The sequence below is a fragment of the Delphinus delphis genome, chromosome 5 (assembly GCF_949987515.2).
Source record: "Delphinus delphis chromosome 5, mDelDel1.2, whole genome shotgun sequence".
Classification (NCBI taxonomy): Eukaryota; Metazoa; Chordata; class Mammalia; order Artiodactyla; family Delphinidae; genus Delphinus; species Delphinus delphis.
The window spans coordinates 68310305-68335445 of NC_082687.1; the positions used below are offsets into that span (position 1 = coordinate 68310305).

At 37.5% G+C, this 25141-nt stretch overlaps 1 protein-coding gene across 2 annotated transcripts in view; it reads right to left on the reverse strand.

Moving 5' to 3' along the window:
* Positions 1–12453: 12453 nt before the first annotated feature.
* Positions 12454–25141, reverse strand: part of SLAIN2 (SLAIN motif family member 2) — an 81177-nt gene continuing 68489 nt past the window's right edge. For both annotated transcript variants that reach the window (XM_060012593.1, XM_060012592.1), the window contains 2 exons: positions 16832–17150; positions 12454–15460 (listed from right to left, as the gene is read on the reverse strand). In XM_060012593.1, coding sequence (XP_059868576.1) covers positions 15394–15460; positions 16832–17150 — 386 coding nt within the window. In that variant the 3' untranslated portion in view covers positions 12454–15393. The remainder of the gene's footprint in view (positions 15461–16831; positions 17151–25141) is intronic.

A 25141-nucleotide genomic window follows, 5' to 3' on the forward strand; every position in this document is an offset into this window, starting at 1 on the left:
AGACATTTTCCTAAAGATGGGCAATAGGCACATGAAAAGATGCTCAAAATCACTAATCAATACGGAAATGCAAATCAGATCCACAATGACCTATCACTTCCCACCTGTTAGAATGGCTATTATCAAAAAGACTAGAAATAATAAGCGTTGGCAAGGATGTGGAGGGAAACTTTGCATTGTTAATGGGAATATAAATTGGTGCAGCCACTATGGAAAACAGTATAGAGGTTCCTCAAAAAATTAAAAATAGAATTACCATATGATCCAGCAATTCCACTTCTGGGTATTTATCTGAAGGAAACAAAAACACTAACCTGAAAAGATATATGCACCCCCATGTTCACTGCAGCATTATTTACAATAGCCAAGCTATGAAAGCTACCTAAGTGTCCATCAACAGATAAATGGATAAAGAAAATATGGCATACACACACACACACACACACACACACACACACACACACACACACACACTCTGGAATATTATTCAGCCATAAAAAAGGGAGGCAATCTTGCCACTTGAAATAGCATGGATGGACCTTGAGGGCATAACGCTAAGTGAAATAGCCAGAGAAAAACAAATATTGTATGATCTCACTTATATATAGAATTTAAAACAAAACAAAACAAATCTAAAATACAAACAACCGAGTTCATGGATAGAGAACAGACTGCTGGTTACCAGAGGTGGGGAGGGGAATTGGGAGGGGGTGTGGGAAGTGGGTGAAGTGGCTGAAAGGGGTTAAAAAGTGGAAACTCCCAGCTATAAAATAAATAAGTCATAGGGATATAATGTACAACATGGGGACTACAGTTAATAATGCTGTATTGTCTATTTGAAAGTTGCTAAGAGAGTAGATCTTAAAAGTTTTCTTCACAAGAAAAAAAAATTTTGTAACTAGGTATAGTGATGGATATTAACTAGAGTTATTGTGGTGGTCATTTTGCAATATACACAAATAACAAATCATTATGTTGTACACCTGAAATAAATATAATGCTATATGCCAATTATATCTAAATTTAAAAAATAGATAAATAAAAGAGACAGTGTTAAAAAGAACTCTTTCTAGTTATTTGTAAGTCTGCCTGGTTTGGTATCATCTACATGGGAATAACCTATAGGTATTTCCTTTTATCTAAAAGATGAAGTGTAAACACTCTAAGTAGCTGCCGGCCAAGTTACCAATTCTCAAACATAACTTTCCCTCTCCCCTGCAACTTTCTAAAAGTGTATATTAAAAGAAGGATATCTACCATAGAAAATCAAGTTTTCTAACTAAAACTTTCATGTTATTTTAAAGGAATCAAGAAACTCCTATAGCAAAACTTTTTGTAAGGGACTTAACAGATTTTGCTTACACTTATTTAGTAGTCAGAGTCTCCTTTATTTACTATAAACCAATAGTATAACGTCATATAATTATATTATATAATTATATGAATATAATTTCATAATTTCTCAGTCCACAGCTTAAGGCTGTGCAGAATAAGTTAAATCTACAGAAGACTTCCTGGCTTGCTGAAGAATGAAAATAGGTGGAAAATTTTAACATTTAGGTTAAAAATATAAATATGGATTCTTCACTTATGTTCACCTTACTTCTAAGAGAATAGTTGTATTATAAAATAAAAATACAATCAGTGCTCTGAAAAGGAAAAGGAAGCAAATATGCCACATGAGGTTTCTCCTATTTTCTTCAGCTTCATGATATTTTCCTTTCTAATAAAAACTTCTTCTTGGGCTTCCCTGGTGGTGCGGTGGTTGGGGGTCCGCCTGCCGGTGCAGGGGACGTGGGTTCGTGCCCCTGTCCGGGAGGATCCCGCGTGCCGTGGAGCGGCTGGGCCCGTGAGCCATGGCCGTTGGGCCTGCGCGTCCGGAGCCTGTGCTCCGCGACAGGAGAGGCCATGGCAGTGAGAGGCCCACATACCGCAAAAAAAACAAAAAACAAAACAAAACAAAACAACTTCTTGTATTTATGTAAACCACCTTATATTTTTTTGGACCAAGGTAGGCTATAAAGAAATAAATTCAGTTACTACAATTAAGCATCATTTATACATCTACTCTTTCTGGCAACAGGGAGAAAACTGCAAACATGACAAAGCACAAAGGTCTTGTAATCAAGGGGGGGGGCACCCTCAGTTCCTCAAGAGAGACTATGATTTTCCAGGTACTGCATTCTAGACTAAAGTTCTCACATGGGCCCTCATATAGGGGATGTTAAGCCATATAATGAGCAATGCTCCTGGTAATTTTACGCCAGAGAGAAGCAGCTTTTGTGGCTGTTCTTCATAAAATTCTGGATAAAGCCCAAAGCATAACATTAAAGTAAAATTTATGAAAATGCCTTTTGTGGCCCAAATATATAAACTTAAGATGACATAAATAAGAAGGCTAAGACAAAGAAGAGCATCTCCCACAAACCAAATTCTACTCGTTAAACTAAAGTCAAAATTTTAGTTTTTTTAGGAGGGGTGGGGAAGTTAGAAGGAGAGCTACATTTCTCTTACTTTTTGAAAAACCAGTAGGTGTACATATGCACATGGTAAAGAATTCAAAAGTACAAAAAAGTATGCTGGTAAAATAAGTATTTTTACTACTATTAATCTAGTCCCCAGTTCCCCTCTCCACAGGTCAGTCACCAGTTTCTTTTGCTTTCCTCTAGAGACAGTCGCTGTTAAGCAAATATCACACACAAATCTTTTTACTCCACAAATGGCACTGTTTGGCACTTTGTTTTCACTTTTAACACTGTATCTTTGGTATCATTCCACAGCATTATATAGAATTATTGTATCTTGATCTTCCTTATGGCTACATGATACTTCAGTGAATAATGTATCATAATTTATCCAGTGTCCTACTGATTGTCATTTAAGTTCAGCCTTTGCCACAAATAACACTATAATAAATGTTCTATATTCACATCTATACAAGCACACATACAGGTGTAATATAAATTCTTGGAAATCACTGGATCTACATTTTAATCTACATTGTAAATTTTGTTAAGTGTTACAAATTGCTCTCTCAAGAGATTCTCAACAATGCTTTCATTCAATATTTAAGTGCCTACAATGTGCTAGGCACTGTTCTAGGCACTTGAAGTACAATGATAAACAAATCAACGATCTCTGCTCCTGTGAAACTTATATCGTGTGTGTGTGAGAGAGAGAGACAGACAGAGAGACAGAGGAGTTATCAAGAATGACTCCAAAGTTTTCAGCCTGTTGCCATCAGCCAAGATGGATGCAGAAGGTTTGCAAGATCAGAAGTTTGTTTTGCATATGTACACCCTGAGACTTCTGTTGGATATCCAAGTGAAGATACTGAATCAGCAGATGGGTGTGTAAATCTGGAGTGCAGGAGATGGGTCTGAATTCCAGACATATAATAGATGATTTCTAAGCTATGAACCATTGAGTGAGTACAGAGAGAGAAGCTGACCAAGGACTGGGTCCTGGGATACATCAAATTAATTGCTGCAATTAAAAAATTGAGAAACTCTTGGTGAAACTGATAAGGGAGGAGAGGTGGGAGAAGGACAGGGAGAATGCAAGAATCCCCAAATATCAATACAGGAAATGAAAGGGACATCACTTCTGATTATATATTCATTAAAAAGAATCATGAAAAATTTTACTAAAAACTATCTAAATGTATTTATCCAGGATACATATAGAACTCCTACTAATCAGTAAGAGAAAGAAAACTCAGAAAATCAGGCAAGCTATTTGAACCAACTTCACAAGAGGATATCTAAATGATCAATGATCATATGGAAAAGTACTCAACCACATAAATTATCAAAGAAATGAAAATTTAACCCACAAAGATATCACAACACACTCTGAATGACTACAGACTGTCAATACCAAACATTGGCAAAGATGTGGAGCACTGCAGGTAGGAATGGGAGCTGGCACACCACTGTGGAAAACAGCTGCACATCATTTTATCCAGAAATTCTACTTATATACATATATCTAGTAGAAATGCATGCACATGTACAAGGAAGTTCATAGCAGCAGTACTTTGACTCCACTGATTTCCTCAATTGTTGAGGAACAACACTGCTTGCACTGAACACACCTGGACAGTCTCCCCATCTCAAAGTCAGCAGATTAACCTGAATTCCATCTACAACTCAATGCTCCTTTGCCATGAAATCTAACACACTCATAGGTTCTAGGGATTAGGATGTGAATATCGTTGGCGAGTTATTATTCTGCCAACCACATTTTTACTTAATATAAGCATTTAATACTGTAAATTTCCTTCAAGTTACTTTAGCTGCTTTCCCCAAATATCAATGTTTTGTACCTTCATTTTCATTCAACTCAAAATATTTCCTAATTTCTCTTGTGACTTTGTCTTTGATGTGTGGTTATTTAAATATATGTTTTATATAAAATTTCCAGAAAGTTGTATTTTCCAGTTATCAATCTTACTGTAATCTATTTGTTTTTTATTTTTAAATTTTATTTTATTATCACTTATTTATTTTTGGCTGCGTTGGGTCTTTGATTCTGTACACGGGCTTTCTCTAGTTGTTGTGAGCAGGGGGTTACTCTTCGTTGTGGTGTGTGGGCTTCTCATTGCAGTGGCTTCTCTTGTTGCAGAGCACAGGCTCTAGGCGCCAGGCTTCAGGAGTTGTGGCTCGCAGGCTCTGGCGTGCAGGCTCAGTAGTTGTGGTGTTCACGGGCTTAGTTGCTCCGTGGCATGTGGGATCTTCCCGGACCAGGGCTTGAATCCATGTCCCCTGCATTGGCAGGTGGATTCTTAACCACTGCGCCACCAGGGAAGCCCCTATTTCTGTTTTATTCAGAGAATAAAATGTGTTAAAAAGTTGTTCTTTTTGTTTTCTATAATCCAGCATATATTTTGGTTACTATTCCATTTGTACTTAAAAAAATATGTATTATGCTGTTATTGGATTGAGTATTCTTTAAATGTCAATTCAACCAAGTTGCTTGATAGTGTTGTTCAAGTCTTCCAAATCCTAATATTGTCTATTTCCTCTTTCAGCTCCATCAGTTTTTGCCTCATAAATTTGAAGATTTTTAGGTGCGTACATTTTTAGGACTGTTACAGCTTCTTGGTGAATTGACCTTTTATCATTATGTAATTTCCCTTTTTTATTCCTGGCTAATCTTCCCTGTTCAGAAGTCTACTTCGACAAATGCAGTCACTCTAGCTTTCTTTTGATTGATGTTTGCATGGTACGTCATGCTTCATCTTTGTATTTTTAACCTACACGTTCATATTTATATAAAACATATAGTTATGAAGCATATAGCTGAGTCTTTTTATGCAATCTGACAATCTAATTTGGTGTGCTTAAATCATTTACAGTTAACGTTAATTATTGGTATGGATGGATTTAAGTCTTCCATTTTAATGTTTTCTGTTTGTCCTGTTTTTGTTCTTCTATTCCACCTTTCCTGCCTTCTTTTAGATTATGTGAACTTAAATTATAACATCTATTTTCTCTCTCTTAATTGCAATTGCAATATACATATTCTAGAGATTACGATATATACACCTGACCTTTCACAGTCTATTTAGAGTTAGTATTTTGTCACTTCAGGTAAAATATAGAAGCCTTACAACTATACAGGTCTCTTTACTATTCTTATAGTTGTCATATGCATTATTGCTAAATGCACTGAAAACTTCTTTTGACAAAGTTATAGTTTTTGCTTTCAACAGTCATACATATTTTAAAGAACTCAGAAAATTTTTCTTTTATTTTTAACCACATAATTAACATTTATGCTGGTTTTCCTTCATTCTTGCAGTTCTAAGTTTCCCTCATATGCCATCATTTTCTTTAAGTCTGCAGACAATAAATTCTTAGTTTTCCCTCACCTGAAAATGTCTTTACTTTGCTTTGATTACTGAAGAAAATTTTCAATGGATAGAAAATTGAGTGGATTATTCTTTTTTTCAGCACTTTAAAGATCTTTTTCAGTATTTTCTGGCCTTCAGAGTTTCTGATGAGAAATCTGTGATCATTTAAGTTGTTGTTCCACGGGCTTCCCTGGTGGTGCAGTGGTCGGGAGTCCACCTGCCAATGCAGGGGACGTGGGTTCGTGCCCCGGTCCGGGAGGATCCCACATGCCGCAGAGCGGCTGGGCCCGTGAGCCATGGTCGCTGAGCCTGCGTGTCCGGAGCCTGCGCTCCGCAACGGGAGAGGCCGCCGCGGTGGTGAGAGGCCTGTGTACGGCAAAAAAAAAAAAAAAAAAAAAAAAAAAAGTTGTTCCACGATACATAAAGTGGTTTTTTCTTTGCGCTGTGTTGGGTCTCTGTTGCTGTATGCGGGCTTTCTCTAGTTGAGGCGAGCGGGGGCTACTCTTCATTGTGGTGTGCGGGTTCCTCATTGTGGTGGCTTCTCTTGTTGTGGAGCACGGACTCTAGGCACAGGGGCTTCAGTAGTTGCAGCACGCAGGCTCACCAGTTGCAGCATGCAGGCCCTAGAGCACACAGGCTTCGGTAGTTGCGGTGCATGGGCTCAGCAGTTGTGGCACATGGGCTCTAGAGCACAGGCTCAGTAGTTGCGGTGCATGGGCTTAGTTGCTCTGCAGCATGTGGGATCTTCCCGGACCAGGGATCGAACCTGTGTCCCTTGCATTGGCAGGCAGATTCTTAACCACTGCCCCACCAGGGAAGTCCCCATAAAGTGTTTTAATCTAGCTGCTTTCAAGATTTTTTTTTCTTTATCTCTGGTTGTCTGCACTTTAATTATGATGTGTGTCTGTGTGTATTTCTTTTGAGTTTTTCCTTTTTGAGTTAAGCAGTTTAACTATGATGTGTCTTGGTGTGGTTTTCTTTCAGTTTATCCTGTTATCAACCCAGGTAGGTTCAGTTCACTGAGATTTCTGAATCTGTAAATTTATGTCTTTCATCAAATTTGGCAAGTTTTATCCATTACTTCTTCAAATAATTGTCCCATACCTAGCTCTTTCTCCTCCTTTTCTGGGATCCCAACATTGCTGTGCTAGAGCCAGCTTGTACCAACTCACAAGCTGATTTTGCATAACTCTTCCCAATACTATGTTCAATGACATCATGTTGATAGCTTGAAAATGGCCATGGTGGGAATATTTACCTGGACATTGGAAAGCATTACAAATGACTTTTTTTTTTTTTTTTTTGCGGTACGCGGGCCTCTCACTGTTGTGGCCTCTCCCGTTGTGGATCACAGGCTCCGGACGCGCAGGCTCAGCGGCCATGGCTCACGGGCCCTGGCTCACGGGCCCAGCCGCTCCGCAGCATGCGGGATCCTCCCGGACCAGGGTACAAACCCGTGTCCCCTGCATCGGCAGGCGGACTCCCAACCACTGCGCCACCAGGGAAGCCCCTACAAATGACTTTTTTTGAGAGCTAGTTTACTACTAGACTCCAGTGAAACCAATGTTACGCCTTTTGATATTGGTCCTCTGGTTCCTGAGGCTCTGCTCATTTTTTCAATCTTTTGTTACTCTGTTATCTAGGTTTAATAAATTCTATTGATCTCCCTTCAATATCACTGACTCTTCTGTCATCTTCAGTTAGCTATTGGATCCATCTAGCAAATTTTTAAAATTTCAGATACCTTTTCAGTTCTAAAATTTTTTTTTGAAAAAAAAATTTCTACTTTGTTGAGAACTTCTATAGTTCCATTCATCTCAAGAGTGTTTTCATTTGTCTCATGTTATAGTTATAATGGCTGCCTTAAAGTTTGATAATTCTAACATCTGGACCATATTGGTGTCGACATTTGTTGTCGTACTTCTTGAGGAATGATCTCATTTCCTTGGTTCTTTACAGGCTGAGTAATTTCAGATTATATGCTAGACATTTTGAATATTATACTTTAGACTCTAGGTCCCATTAAAATGTTCTGGACAATGTTGATTTTTGTTTGTTTAAACAGTCAACCTAGATAGGTTCAGAATGCAACTTCTGTTCCATTTTCTGTGGGCTGTGGTTCCAATGTCAGTTTAGTTTACAAAGGCTTTGTTATTCTATGTTGGATCTACCTCACACATGCACTGCTCAGTGCATGACAGACACAGTTAGGCTGTGTCATGTTCAGTGGTTTAAATTAGTTCAGTTCTCAAAGGCTTTGCTGTGCTGCTTTGGGTCTGAGTATGTGTAGCTCAGGCGTAAACCTGGTGCTTGCACTAATCAAAACATAAAGGACCGCTTTCTCCAGCTCTCTCATCAGTTCCCCCCTTGCCCCAAAGGGCACCTCTGCCCTGTCCTGTGACCAGATATAAGGGTTCTCTCAGAATTTTAGCTCCATCACTATTACTGTGCAGTTGCCACAACTCAGTTTACCTTCAGGACAAAGAAAGTAGAGAAAAATGGGGATTATCTTCACATTCTTCAAACTGCAGAGGTTCTTTTCCCATTTCCTCTGTCAGAAAAACAGGCTTCCCATCAATTTTAACTGTTGGCACTGTTTGCTACCAGGGCTTAACTGGGGTGCTCACCAGTGATAAATCATGAAAGAAAAGCAAAAATAAAAGCCCCCAACATGCCCTAGCTTCCAAGAGCTATTTTTTTTTCTCATTTTTTGGGATTTTCCTTTCATAGGTTTTCCCTCAGAATTTCCTCTGGTTCAAACTACCAGAGGAGTCCTTATGACAGCTCTGTTGGGTGCCCTCTCTGAGCTCAGGGCTAAGATAAAAGAGGAAAAAAATGGAAAACTCATCCCTGTATGGGTCTCTTCTCCAGGTTTGACTCTCCTCCCAATCCACCTGCTTTTGTTTACTTTTCAGTGTCCTCAGGTAGGTGTCTTTTGCATTTTGTCCAAAATTTTTAGTTGTAAGTGGGAGAGAAGGGCTTTTGAGGGCTTACTCCATCTTGGTTATCCCTGAAGTCAAAATCTGCATTATTTTCAAGAGACCTAAACTGGAAACAACCTAATTGTCCTTCAACATTAGAATGGATAAATTGTAATATATTTATAAAATGGCATATAATATGGCAAGGAGAATGAACACACTACAGTGACATCAGAAACATAGGTGAATCTCACATTATCTTTGTTGTTTACTGCCAAGTCTGACAGAAACACCACTTTTAGCCTTTAATCAAAATGATAGGCAGAAAAAAATTACAAAGTATCTGGTTACATTTAGATAAAGTTCAAAAATAGGCAAAACTAAATTATAATGTTGGAAGTCAGGATACCTGCTATCTTTGAAGGGGAGGAAGGAAGTAGTGATTGGCAGATGGCATTAGGGGAGTATTTTTGGGGTGTTCTTAATAGTCTAATTCTTGCCTACATGGTGGTTACACATGTATTATAGTTACTCACTAATTCATTCAGCTGAACATTTGTTTTGTACATTTTTCTGTACATATTTTATATATCAATTTAAAAAACACTTAAAAAGTTAAAAAAATTAACTTCCTTCTGGTGGCAGATGCCAGAATCTTAGCTTAAATCAACCTTTGTATTAACGGGAACTTATAATAAGGATACTGAGGTGCTTTGTGGAATTCAAGGCAGGAATGATACTAGGCTGCATGAACAATTTGAGCCAAGGGCTCAAAAATACTATCGGGGGCTTCCCTGGTGGCACAGTGGTTGAGAGTCCGCCTGCCGATGCAGGGGACGCGGGTTCGTGCCCCGGTCCGGGAAGATCCCACATGCCGCGGAGCGGCTAGGCCCATGAGCCGTGGCCGCTGAGCCTGCGCGTCCAGAGCCTGTGCACCACAACGGGAGAGGCCACAGCAGTGAGAGGCCTGCGTACCACAAAAAAAAAAAAAAAAAAAAAAAATACTATCGGAAACTTCCCTCTCACTACAAATGTTTTCTCCAGGAAAACATGACCATTGACATGAAATAACCATTCTATACGATATACACTGAGACATTTGTGTAAGTACCTACTGTTTTGTTTGCTCAAGACTAGGCCTACTTACTGGGGATAGCACCACTTTCAGGGAAAACGGTCTTCCCTCATTCTCTCCATATGGTTTTCACAAGAGCTACCTGGTTTTTGCTACGTGGTTTTTACTTAACCCCAATCACCTGCCATAGTCAATTAGCCCAGTAATGGGCACCTGACCTGTGCTGGGGAATCCTATTCCTAGAAGTTTTGTTCTTGGGACCAGCGTTCTATTTTTAAACAGGAATGCTTGGGGTAGGGTGCAGAAATCTGCATTTTAGCAGTCTGTCAGGTGATTCTAAAGTCTGAGAACTCTAATCTAGACTATCTTGATTCTTTATTTGCTTGTGCCTATTTCTTCAGAGGTATTTTATTTTGAAACGGGAGCTGTACTCAACCAATACTGTCAATTCATGGCTTGGTAGACTGGGGTGGGGTAGGGTGGAAGCTCAAGTGTCAATAAAAGACACTATATAAAGAATATGAGAATATAAATTTGGTGAAGTTTTGGAATATTTGTATACTCTTTCTGGAACTTATTTCTCCCCGAGCAGAACCAATCTAAATGATGGCAGTCCTCAGTGACCTCAGAATTAAGAAAAAGTTACAATGTCAATCATGAATATAATCCCAATTTCATTAGGGGGAAAAAAGACAATATCCTTAAATTTAAGTGAGTGATTACCTATGGAATTAGTGCTTTTTCTTCTTTGTAATTTACTGTTTCTCTACTTTCCTAAAATAATTTTTCATAACAGAAACCAACTGATGTTATAAAGATACAAACAATATATTTTTTTAAATCAAGGAATATCTACAATCAGGAATTGAGAAATGTGTCATGCTTTCAGTAGGCAGTTAATATACACCTCTGTTCAAAAGCAAACTCATGTCAGCATTGTAAGTGAAAAGTATTTTCTCATCTTAAACATAAGACTTCTTACTCTTCCACTTAATACAGTTTTCTCCTGCTACTGAAAGTAGAAGCATTTCTATGAAACCTTTCCTAAGCTGAAATGGCATAAAGTGAAGAAGCAATTATCTGAGGACACATCTTACTAACAGATACACAAAATAAATCAAGATAAAGCACAGATGCTCACATAGTTCCAAGCTATGGTGGCTTGATGCTGAGATGCTGAGTAGTTCCTGATGAAGGACTTCGCAGTGGGGGGCACACTGCTCCCTGCAAAATAAACACTGAATGCTATTTTTGCTTTCCCCTTTTTCCATAAAAGCAAAAATACTCTTCAGATTTCTTTTGATTAGTGAAAACAGCTACTAATATGTCTTTCATAAAAGCAAAGTGGCATACAATGAACCTTTGAAATATGGGAGATACCTGCATTTTATAACCATGTTAAGGTTAGCACTTAAATATTTACTTCTGGAAGGTGGGATTGCAGGATCCCAAGGTGAAATGTGTGATCATTTCCCCTTTTATATTTCTTAGTATTTTCAGTTAAGTAAAAAAGTAATGGGTCTATTATTTTTAAAATCAGAAGAAATAAGCTCTTTTCCCCTTCTTTTTAAAGAGAAAACATTAAAGTTATCCAGTGTAAAGAATTGCTGTGAAATTAGCATGCAGTTAATAGTTTTAACTGAGTTGTATTAGCTAAGGTCCATGAGTGAAATCCGTTCCATTTTCATACTAGTAACCAGAGGGCCATTTAGTCTACTCAGACTTTTATTTAGATCATTCAAATATGTTAGTGGTTGCTAACTTCGGCTTCATGCTCATGTGAACATGCTGTTCACTACCTCCCTCCAAGTTAGTTTCACTATCATTTATTCTTATTCTATTTTGTAATTCAAAGCTAAACTTTGATACAGCAAATAATTCACAAGAACCACCATAAACATTTTCCTGTTACACAGGGTATATAACAAGTTTAAGTAAACTTTTCATTCATTAATTTACAAGTATAATGGCATTTATTTTAAATGGTTCTTAAAAGTTTTCAGGTTGGCTTGGGAGAAAATTCAAGCAGGAAGGTGTCATTTCTTATGACTCATTAGTGAGACTAATTTTAACATGGAGGACAGTAAAAACTTCCAAAAGGGATGCGGGGAACTAATAAAACAGTGTACGATTCTTGATATTTTCTGTTTATCCATAAGAGAAAGATGCACATGATCAACTAAACAAATATTCATATTTGGTTTGAAAAAGTAATTAACTTTCCCTCTTGGATACTCTTATATAATAGTTTTTTGCTTGTTTTACGTATGCTACCTTTTTCTAACTAGATATCAATTCACAGCAAGTTAAAAAGTTCCAGGAAAATAGCAATTTTGAGTAAACTACAAATTTTACCCCCAAATAATCCACATATGAAATAACTAGGGCAGAGAGAATACATGATATATTCCAACCTCACAGAGATCAAGTCTGGAGGGCAATATGATTTGGGTTTGTGTTTTTAAAAAATCAACTGAGCTACTTATTATTACCAATTGTAGGCAACTGGTGGGAAGGGGGGGCAGATCTTACCATATCCAGAAATTAATAAAACACTTAAAAAAACAAATATAAATTTAATAATAAACATTATGGTCAGGTTGTTTATTAAGGAGGTAACCACACGTACAAGTTCGGCTATAGAAATGTTTTTGCAAATCAAACTTCATGTGATCTAAAAGGACCATGCATAATGTCAAAAATGGACACCTGTACATTCAATAAAAAGTTAAATATACATAGTCTAGATCATTCTAGAGTTATACAAACATCTGGGGACACATGTATCTAATTTCCTTTCAGAAAAACTTTTTTATAAAAGTGACGTACTGAGATAATAATTTTAAAAAGTATCTGACAATTATGAATGGTCCCCAGTATTACAAAATGTGATTTCCAGGGTATGAAAACCAAAAAAAGCCAACCCTTCAGAGAGCGTTTTATATTATACAAACAAGTTTTGTAGAAAAATGATCCAGCAAATGCTTGAGTTAAGAATATTTATATTTTTTCCAATTCTTTACACTTTTATTAACACACTTACAAAAAATAACATTCAAACACTGAGAAAATTAAATAACTTTGGAAGCAGAGCTCACAGCTTTCTGCTTACATATAAGTGACAATTCTGGGCTGTTGGCACAAAAAATAATCAACATTCATAAAACCCTTACTACTATATATCAAACATAAGTTAAAATCATAGGCACTAGTTTATCAAATCCACACTTCATCTGTAAGACTAACCACAGTGAATCCTTAGATTTTTCCCAAACAGAAAAATTGGCAATACACAAAGGCTTTCTAGTAAATAGGCAATTTTTCTCTTTAGGAAACTAAAAGCCAATAGTCTGTGGTAGTACAACAGCAGGTAAAATAATACTTTACCCAACTCAGATCCAAATATGTTTTTAACAAGTGATGAAATATTTTAATTAAAAAAAAATAGACATTTTTTTTTCTGATGCAGCCATTTAAAAACAAAGTTAAATAACCTGAATATTCCTTTTGAAACTGATAATCTAACTTAAAAATGTAATGGGTGTTTTGTAATAGGGTTAAAATTCCTTTTAATTAGTAGATTGCAGCATTTTTTTTTCCAATGTTGCACTGAAAACTGAGACCTATTTTCTTTTGTGTATATGTGGTTTCAAAAAGAGACAGTGGCTAGTTCTTTCTTTTACTTACTTAGATTTTTACATGCGATACCCCTCTACCCGAAACAGATGCTTTATCTTCCTCTGAAAAGCAACATTTTTAAGTTCATCATCATGTGGAATTCTGGCGCCATCCTTTCCTGACCCATCCCCATCACCCTCAAATCCATGGATAAAATTTCTTCCTTGCATGAAACACCAAAATACATTAGCACTGGCATTTTGAATCTCCAGCTGTTTGTGCTAACTGAATGACTCCCTACTGGTCAAGCTAATAAAGACTACCATGGGGTCCATCATGGCAGAACAGGGGTCTTGGTTTTAAAAGTTTTATCATTCTCTCAACCTATCAACCTCAGTGCTATCCTGAATATAAGCTTCCCATTTCTCTCTCAATTTCTTTTGCCAACTTACAGAATGTGTTTGACTAATAGGAAATGAACTTATGTTCAAATATCTAAAATTCTTTAGTGACCCAGCTGCCAATATTTTAAAGCTGTTCAAATTAAACACTTAAAAACAGACTTCACCATGAAAAATGAGAAGCCTGCTGAAGAAGGAAGTTTTAGTCTGGTAATAGTCGAATAAAAACCAAAATAAGTGATTTCCAAGATATACATAAGGGCCATCATAGAGCAAGTGTTTAACAGCTTAGAGTCATATGCAGTAGGTTTCATTTGTTACCAAAAAGGCAAAAAATTGATGTCAGGCAGAATCTAAAAGGGGCAGTATTTTCAAAGGATGTTTTGAAACAGTTAGTTTAAAGTGGATCGACTTAAGTAGGATTCAGTAGGCTATAATTTCCCACCACATAATAGGCTACTGTGTCAATTAATAGTAACAATACAACTGTCATTACCAGAGATTTTGTAAGGTTAAGTGCATAGATTTCCCTCCCCGGTTTTATTGTATGGTTTTGTTCCAGGTTGTAAGCACTGAGGTGGTGTTAGTTATATCAAGAATAAACACGCATACTACTTGCTCTTTCCCATCGTGGAAACCTGTTAATAAAAACAAGAACTCTTAGTTCTGTAACAGATGACAGCATGTGAAGAAGTTGGCTTCAATAGCAAAGGCTATCTTTCCTGAGCCAGGAGCTATAAAGTTTAGAAAGATTGTACAACTGATATTAAGCCCTTTTGGCAATCAAAACAAACACACAGAAGTCCGATGTGTCAATGCAACATGATGGATGCATGCTGTAACACTAACTTGTGGTGGTGATATGTGAGCTACACCCAAAACTTAAGATTAAACAAAATAATTTTTCTAATGAATCTGCAAAAATAACTTATAGGATTCTTCCAAATTTAGGTATCATGTTTTAAATCTCTAGCCCAGGTTTCTTCCCACCCTGCCCCCCTGCCATCTCAATCTAGTTTCCTGGAGAACTAGTGAAACACTAGTGAAACATTTTAGATAAGTAGTCAGAATATTACTTCTCATTAACACAAATATTTATTGATACTATTTATACAGTAAATTAGGTTGAATGTGAAGTTTTGGATAGCTTGAATTCACCAGTTTCTTGTGCACAAAGGTACTCTCTCATTTACAAATGGGCATTTCTCTTTGGCATCCATTAGTTTTTTGCCCAGATATTGGCCTCTGTCAAATATTAAAAAATCAACCTAGTTTCTATTAAACAAAACTAAAAGTGATTCCGTGGAGAGTGATTGTATGATTACCAAACACATCTGATGTTAAATGTCATTAAAGTGCTGCTTGATCATCTCTGTCAGTTTGTGCTAATTAAGACAGAGAGGGCTGGGATTTTATAAATCCCAAGAGTCTTATCTGAACAGTCTGCATATAAAAGTTGTCTCTTAGCCTGGTGAAGGGGTATCCATGAAGCTGTGGACTCTGCATTCTTGTCTTTGCTGGTCAATAACAGCCATCTTTCCAACTGTCATCTTTCATGCTACTGTAGGTTTTAGGAGCTGGCAAGGATCTGAAATAAAGCAATTTATAAAGTGATTTGCAAGTTTTAATGGAACATTACCATTTTATCTTCCATATATATTAATTACTTTGCAGGTGGCATCACGATCCAATGTTCTAGGGCACTGCTGAGATCAAAGCTCTAAACAGCTATTAGCGCAACCATCCCACACTCAACATGTCTACAACTTTCAAGTTTCACTGGGCATCAGGTGACTGCACTAACCTCTTTTTTGTTAACATAGCCACTTGAGTAAGAGAAAATATTGTCTTGTCTTTTCCAACTGAATGGATCACCAAGCTTATTATTTACTTATTTATTTGAGGGGCAAATTAATGAATGTGATATTAGAGGTGTAGTGTCACCATCACGAGAGAGGCAGAATGGGACAGTGCTTAAAAGGACTCTGAAGTCAGACATACTTAGAACTGAAGGTCTTACTAGCTGAAGTCTTAGGTAAATTACTTAACCTCATTAAATTTTAATATTCTCCTCTGAAAAATAGGCATAATAACAGTACCTACATGTTTAAAGCTATTGTAAAAACTAAATAAGGTACAGATATGTTATTTAGCATAGTACGTAGCAAAAAGCTGTTATACTCTATTGAATTCAGAAATGTAATATGTTATCTTAGAATAAAAGAGGTACGGGTAATTCAGTTTCAATGCTTACAGCACAAAAGCACTTTTTTCATGCAAATAAATATTTCAAGTTTAATTATATTTGACACCTAAGTTTACTGATAGTGGTAAGCACATTTCTGAAAGGTGGATGAAGACTACAGATACATGGTTCCAAACTGGCTAGGCTCAGAATCACCTGAAGATTAAACAAACAAATTTAAAAACAGCATACCTACAGATTTGGGGCTTCATACCAGATCTACTCTCTGTGGGTAAAACTTAGGCCTCTATATTTACATAAATTCCACAGAAGATTCTGAATTGTAGCGAGGTTTGAAAACCACCCTCCTGGATTACATACTCAGACCTGATGGCTAGAAGTTTTATCTTAAATCTCATTCTAGGTTCTATTATGCTTTCAGTATCTTTATTGAATATCAATATATTCAAAATGAACAAATACCACATCCAAATGAAGTGGTTCTAACAATTTTTTCTAGAAGTTCACCAAGATACTTAGTCATGTTAGGCATCTGGGCAAATTTAACCTGTACCAAAGTGATATAATACCCCAATGTCCCAAGTGAGAATTTCTTAAGTAAGGAAAGAAATGTTTTATTCAAATTGTACTAAGATGCTAGTGGGAACCCACTAGGACTCTTGATCTTCACTATCAAATGCAGAGATGAGGATAATTCCAGTCTACCCACTTCCCTATGCTCAAGAAGATCAAAGCAGGGCATTTGCCACTTACCTGCGAACAGGCTGTGCAAGTTTGCTGCGAGGCACTGGTATACCCCCAGCAGAAGGGGCACTGGGTCTGGGCAAGCCACTTCTCATCACAGTTGTCCCTGCAGGTCTGGTTAGAGTAGTGCTGTTGATATTGCTGGGAGGATTTGCTGGGACTGTGTTCTGAACCATGGGAGGCCCAGGTGAGGAGGTGGTTTGCATGAGTTGTGTTGTTTCTTGGCTACCAGGAGAACCAGAGCCATGGTTACTAAATGCTTTTACTGGTTGCCGGAGAGCCAAAGGAGATGGTGCTGCAGGGGAGCGGAATTTGCCTGGAGAAGGTACTGTAGAATGGCAAAGAAAAATCAATGTTTTCAGTGGAAACCAAGTGCAAGTGAAACCACTGCTTTATGACTGGGCACCAGTACATCTGTATTCATGAAAATTCACTCTACAGAAATGCAAGGAATAAAGAATATTTCTAGGGAGATAGACAGATAGATAGATAGATCGATCGATCACTGGTAGCTCTTAAGTAACCAAGTCCTTACTCAGAGGACTGCAACTATCCTTGACAACAGTGTTTTAACTAGATCAGCTAGGAATCTACAAAATCAGAAAAGGCACTGCAGCATTCTGTTTTACTGTGGAAACCAACCTGAGCCATATTCTAGAGGTGAAAAAAATGCTGACTTCTAGACAGCTGACTGGAATTTGAAACACACTTTCCCCTCAAAGAAACATTCATGTAAACATGTATCAAGTATCTGGAGAGTGTACCTCCAAGTCCTGCATCATCCATAGTGTAACTTATAATTTAGAAACTAAACCTGCTTCTATTGTTGTGCTTCACCAAGTAGGGAAGTTATAAATCTAGTTAGGGGCATATCAAGAGGTATATGAAGTCACAGGATAAAGATGGTACATTTTGCTGGAATGTCAATTCTACTAAGTGGTTATTTAAAATACATGTTGAAACAAATAATGATATATGAAAGAATTAAATGTACAATTTGCATTAATTTTTAAGTCAAAATAAGACTTCAAATAATTTTATTCTTGTAGTGGTCCCTTAGCATTGTAAGTTCAGATGTCCTGGGGGACATTCATCCTTTCCTGTTTATCCTATTTGGATAAATCATCTCTGGAAGGTTTCTTCAAATGCCCATGAATGGCTATATACAATATAAATAAAAAATATTACCTTAACATGCTTTACCTAGCAAAGAACTCTGGGGTGAGGTTCAGAGTGAATTGGGCGGGGGGGGAGAGGAAGGGAGGAGAGTGCAGGGGAGAAATGAATCAGAGTCACCATATTCTCTCTCAACCTCCATTAGTTTGCCAAGGATATGAGTAGAGGAAAGTTTGACTGTGTGTCAGAATCCGTAGAAACTTTAAAAAAAGGTTGGCGGGGTGAGGGGGGAGCCCAGGCACCACCCCTAGAGAATCTAGTCTGGAATGGAAATCAAGATATTTATTTTAAAACCACCATAGGCACTTCCAACCATGTTGACAAAAACAGGACAGGGCTTACCCAGTTAAGATACATAAGAACAGTTTTCAAATATTGGACAACAGGCAGTACGGGACTGTAATCCCTGAGAGAGGGAAAATAAATGTGGTGAGCTCTACTGGCACCCTGGCTTATTTTTTTTGGGGGGGGGCTTGGATTATAGAGTGAGGAGGAGGATCCAGAGTAGATCAAAGTTATCTTGCTGACTTGAGAAGACTAAACTTGGAATCTGAGGGGAAGATTACCTTAGAGGAGGGAGGTGCTCCAGAAGACCTATATAACTCAGCTTAGAGGTCTGCTTGAACCTTTGCTGGAATATTGAGCTGTGCATGCACCAAGTGAAGCTCCATGACACTGGGCAAAGGAGGCCTGGAGCACTGTAAACTGAACAGTTTCCAAAGCTCATACAGGACTAGGAAACATCTGAGTTTCAACCAATTAGATCAGAGAATCCTTGTCAAACACCCAGGGCAATCAGGGGACACTCCAAAAGGAATAAACTAGTTCTAGAATAAAGCTGCCCCAAATCCACTCAAACAAAACTTAAAAACAAGCCACTAAAACAGGGGTCAGCAAGCTACCACCATGGGAAAGTAAAATGCTTTTTTTAAAAAATTTTTATTAGAATATGGCAAAACTCATGTGTTTCTGTATTGTCTATGGCTGCTTTCCAGCTACAAGAGTAGCTGAAAATTTACAACAGAGACCATATCACCCACAATCCTAAAATATTTACTATTGGGCCCTTTAAGAAAACGTTTGCTGATCCCTGCTATAAAGGATTAAACTAACCCATAAAAAACTTACCTGTTTATCACAACAAAGTCTACACGATTTAAAATAAGGTAACAAAATCCAGCACAGAACATAAAACTTCACAATGTCCACTAACCAATAAAAAATTAGTAGACATATAAAGAAATAGTAAAATGATAACCAAAACTAGGATAAAAATTAGTCAAGAGAAACAGATTAAGAAGTCACAGGAATGACTGAATTACCACGCAAGGACTTTAAAAAGAACTATTACACATATGCTTAAGGATATAAAAAATATATATAAATATGAGGTAATAAAAGATTTTTTAAAGAGCTCGATAGAACTTTAAAAAAAAACATTTTTTCTATTATTATTGTTATTATTATTAGCCATGCCCTAAAGCTCGCAGGATCTTAGTTCCCGAACAGGGATCGAACCTGGGCCCCCTGCAGTGGAAGCATAGAGTCCTAACCACTGGACCACCAGGGAATTCCCAATAGAACTTTTAAAGATGAAAAACTTATAATATATTCCAAGTGCTAAGTTCACTGGATGGGAATTAATAACAATTTAGATGTTGCAGAAGAAGAGGTAGCTGAAGACATAACAATAAGAATTATCTAAACTAAAGCATACAGAGAATAAAAAGACTCAAAAAAGAAATGAAAAAGACTCAAAAAAGAAATGATAAAGCCTTACTGATCTACATGTCAAAATCATGTGGTCTAATACATGCAACTGGAGTCCCAGATGAAAGGGGTTATAAGTGGGACAGAAAAGATTTGAAGAATGGCTGAAAATCTTCTAAATTTGATGATAACTATAAACTCAAGTATCTAAGTAGTTTAAAAAACAAACTTTTTTTTTTTTTTTTTCCCGACACAGACCTACTGGAGAATGGACTTGAGGATATGGGGAGGTGGAAGGGTAAGCTGCGACAAAGCGAGAGAGAGGCATGAACATATATACACTACCAAACGTAAGGTAGATAGCTAGTGGGAAGCAGCCGCATAGCACAGGGAGATCAGCTCGGTGCTTTGTGACCGCCTGGAGGGGTGGGATAGGGAGGGTGGGAGGGAGGGAGACGCAAGAGGGAAGAGATATGGGAACATATGCATATGTATAACTGACTCACTTTGTTATAAAGCAGAAACTAACACACCATTGTAAAGCAATTATACTCTAATAAAGATGTAAAAAAAAAACAACTCAGACTTCGATCTAGAGTTCTATATCCAGCAAAATTATCATTCAAAACTAACATCAAAGTAAAGACTTTTAAAGACAAACAAAATCTGAGAATATTTGTTGCCAGCAAGTCTTTCACTAACAGAAATACTAAAGGAAGTTCTTCAGGCAGAAGGAAAATGATACCAAATGGTAACCCTGATCTGCATAAAGCAATGAACAGTGCCAGGAATGGTAAATATTTTGGGAAACATAAAAGATCTTTAATAAATCATTTTTAATTTCACTAAAAGATAACTCTGTAAAATAAAACAAAAACATTCTCTGTGATTTAATATAATATATATAAAGAGAGTAAAAGTAAATGATAAATGTAGCACAAAAAATAGGAAGGAATGGAAATATACTGTTCTGAGGTTCTTACATTATAAGTGAAGTGGTATATTACTTGAAGATAACTGTAATAAGTTAAATATGTACACTGCACACTCTAAAGCAACCACTTAATAAAAAGAAAAAAAAAAAGAGATAGAAAGTAAGCCAACCATGAAAATAAAATGTAATATATAAAAAGTACTCAGATATTCCAAAAGACTGAAGGCAAAGGAGAAAAGGAACAAAAATCTGAAGAGACAAAGAAAACAAGTTGTGAGACAGATTTTAAACCAACCATATTAATAACTGCATTAAACGTGAATAGTGATCACTCCAATTAAAAGGTAAATATTGCCAGTATGGACAAAAAAGCAAGAGTAACATGCTATCTAAAAGAAACACATTTTAGATATAAAGACACAGGTTAAAAGTAAAAAGACAGAAAAAGTTACCTTATACAAAACCGATTATGAAAAAGATGGAGTGTTTACAATATCAGAAAGCAATTACCATCAGAGATAGAGTTCATAAAGTCAAAGGGGTCGATTCAGCAAGAAGACATAAGAATACTAGCTATGTATACCCCAAAACAAATATACAAAACACATGAAACAGACATAACTGAAAGGAACTAAAAAAGTCCAGAATTAGTTAGATATTTCAACACTCCTTAGTAATAGATGAAACAAATAGGTAGAAAATCAGAAAGGACAAAGACATGACCAACACCATCAATCGAGCTGACCTGACATTTATAGAACACTCCATTCAATTGGACACAGCTCAAATGTCCATCAGCAGGTGAACAGGTAAACAAATTGTGGTATATCCATACAACAGAATACCACTCAGCAACAAAGAGGAGAAAACTGCTGATAAAACAAGGATGATTCTCAAAAATTTGGCAAATCTAACTTATGGTAACTAAGCACAAATCAGATATTTGCCTGAGGCTGGGAGAACTGACTGGGAGGAAGTACAAAAAAAACTTTGGGGGATGATGTAAATGTTCGATAACTTTACTGGGCTGGCTGCATGAATGTATACTCTTGTAATTAAAATTGTGCATTTAAAATTCCACCTGAGTAAAGCTGATTAAAAAAAAAAAACTCCAGGACTTCCCTTGTGGTCTAGTGGTTAAGACTCCGTGCTTCCCCATGCTTCCACTACAGTGGGTGCAGGTTCAATCCCTGGTTGGGGAAGTTCTGGATGCTGCAGGGTGCAGCCAAAAAAAAAAAAAAAAAAAAAACCAAAAAACCCCCCAAAACTCCATAAGGGGCTCTAAAGTAAGGCCATAATTGAGAATAATTATGAACCAATTGTATCTTGAATCAATTATATCCAACAAACTGTTACAGTCTCTTCTGGTAGAAAACTGAAGACAAGATGTCCACAGGATCCAAGTACCCTGAATTGCAAATTCCATGATCTTCACAGAAGTTTTTTTTTTGTACCTTACATAATCCATCTTCCCCTTTCTATAGGTGACTATGAAAGTGTGTTCTCAATTCTATTCCCTACAGTCCCACTTTTGTCTCTGCCCAAGTTGTTTCACTGTCTTCCTGGAAGCTCACTGAATAACTGAGACTCTATGTCTAAGTTATCCTCTAGCCACTATCTAAGGGTGGTGCCTAGACCTGCTCCTTCCAGTACCAACTCCAGAAAAGCCACCTTCAGTCCTAGTTTTTTTTTACCATACTTGGCAGCCTTTTGACTGGGATTTTGTTTTGGTGGGGATGCAGGTTTCAGATAGGAGGCAAGAACAGTAAAGTTCAGAGGAGGATCACTGAGTTTCAAGGAGTATTTTGGAAAAGTCTGGAGAGCTGGGGATAGACAGAAATGAGGTCAGGTTAAGAGATTCACTAAGACATTGTGAACGACAATCTAGTAGGTGAGAGACGACCAAGGAGTCCTAGGCTTCTTTCTTATGGTGACTGATGTAGAGGGTATGGTGAAATTAGGCAGATCATCTTGATGAGGCTGACAGTGTTTCATTTCTTTCTTTCTTTTTTTTTTAACAGTATTTATTTATTTGCTCGCGCCAGGTCTTAGTTGCAGCAGGCAGGCTCCTTAGTTGCGGCTCGTGGGCTCCTTAGTTGTGGCATGTGAACTCTTAGTTGCCACATGCATGTGGGATCTAGTTCCCTGACCAAGGATCGAACCCGGGCCCCCTGCATTGGGAGCACAGAGTCTTAACCACTGCGCCACCAGGGAAATCCCTGAGAGTGCTTCATTTCTACATCACAGCTTTATAAATACTGGAATATATCTATAATGTTTGGAATGTCTCACCAAAGCTTATCTTGAAAATAGGCTTTGTGAAAGCCTTTTCCTCTGGAAAAGCTTCTGACCACCATTTTAACTATTAATAGTTATGCCAGGGAAATGGTTGTCTCCTGAAATTTTTTAAGAACGTGAATCTCAGACTTCCACTTGGAAAATGGAATAGATGAATTTTTCCCTATTTCTCCCAGTAAGTATAATTTAAGACCTTGGACACTGTATATAAAACAGACATAAGACTGAAACATGGAGAGAAGAAGAAACACTACCCAGGAACCTTGAGATCTGAGGGATGACATGGTAATGAGTTCCCAGGATTTTCTTTTGCCTCATATATCCCAGATTAAAGCTGAAGAAGGCAGCAACCCAAAAAGACCTTTGGGTATGACAGACCAAAAACAAATCTGCTCTCTCTAGCCAAAGGACTAGGAAGAAAACTTTTAGATAACTGCTCTGCTCCAGCCAAACACCACAGAAAAAACTGTGGCACTACTGTCACCAATGCCAACAAAGGCTAGTGGGGAGCCTGGACTTCTATCCTTTTGAGACTGAACAAGGCCTACAAACACCTTATCCAGGGAGGTAAGAGAGAAGGAAGTAATGAGGTGCTCTTTTCCCTCCTCTTGGGTTGGTGTCAGAGGAGGACTAATGGAGAGTCAGGACTTTCATGATTGCTCACTGGTAGTAAGACCACCCTCAACACAGTTTCAGTGGAGACCACATGGGGAGCCAAAATTTCTACCTCCACCCAGTCGGTCCCTCCCCATTGGGTGTCAACAGGAACTGAGTGGGGAACCTGGGCATCTATTCCCATAGCAGTAATGAAATCCCCTGCCCCATATCCACCAAATGCCTGAGTGGTGTCAGAGAAAGACATACCCTTTCATAAAAGGGTAGGTTTAAATAAGATCTAGACTCTCATAATCTGAAAATGTCCAGATTTCAATTTAAAAAAAAATTCATCATACCAAGAACCAGGAAGATCTTAAACTAAATAAAGAAATACAATCAAGAGATGTGAACACCAAGATGACAGAGACTGTTAGAATTATTTGACAAAGATTTTAAAGTAGCTATCACATATAAGGAATCTAAAACAACAGTACTGAAGAACCTAGTGGCAGGGCAGTAATAAAGACACAGATGTAGAGAACAGACTTGAGAACACAGGGAGGGGAGGGGAAGCTGGGACGAAGTGAGAGAGTAGCACTGACAAATATACACTACCAAATGTAAAATAGGTGGCTAGTGGGAAGCTGCTGCATAGCACAGGGAGATCAGCTCGGTGCTTTGTGACCACCTAGAGAGGTGGGATAGGAAGGGTGGGAGGGAGGCTCAAGAGGGAGGGGATATGGGGATACATGTATACATATAGCTGATTCACTTTGTTGTACAGCATAAACTAACATAACATTGTAAAGCAATTATACTCCAATAAAGATATTTAAAAAAATAAAGTAGCTATCATAAAATTTTTTGAATGAGTAATTCTTAACACTTGAAATATGCAAAAATACAAAGTCTCAACAAATAAATAGAAGACACAGAGAATCGGGAATCAAATGTAAATTTTAAAACTTAAAAATGCATTAACCAAAATAAAAAACTCAGTGGATGAGCTCAGTAGCAGAATGGGGGCTGGGGGAACGCCAGTGAACTGGAAGATAGAACAAAAGAAATTACCCAATTTGAACATAGAAAAAATAGACTTAAAAAAAAAAAAGCCTCCCAATGAAATAGAAATACAAGTGAAAATAAACAAATAGGACCTAATCAAACTTACAAGCTTTTGTACAGCAAAGGAAAGCATCAACAAAACAAAAAGACAGCCTACAGAATGGGAGAAAATATTTGCAGATGATGTGACTGACAAGGGCTTAATTTCCAAACTATACAAACAGCTCATACAGCTCAACAACAAAAAACAATTGAAACAACCCAATTGATAAATGGGCAGAAGACCTAAATAGACATTTCTCCAAAGAAGACATACAGATGGCCAATAGGCACATGAAACGAAACTCAACATCGCTAATTATTAGAGAAATGCAAATCAAAACTACAATGAGGTACCACCTCACACTGGTCAGGGTCACAGGGTCATCATTAAAGAGTCCACAAATAACAAGTGCTGGAGAGGGTGTAGAGAAAAGGGAACCCTCCTACAGTATTTGTGGGAATGTAAGTTGGTGCAGCCACCTTGGAAAACAGTATGG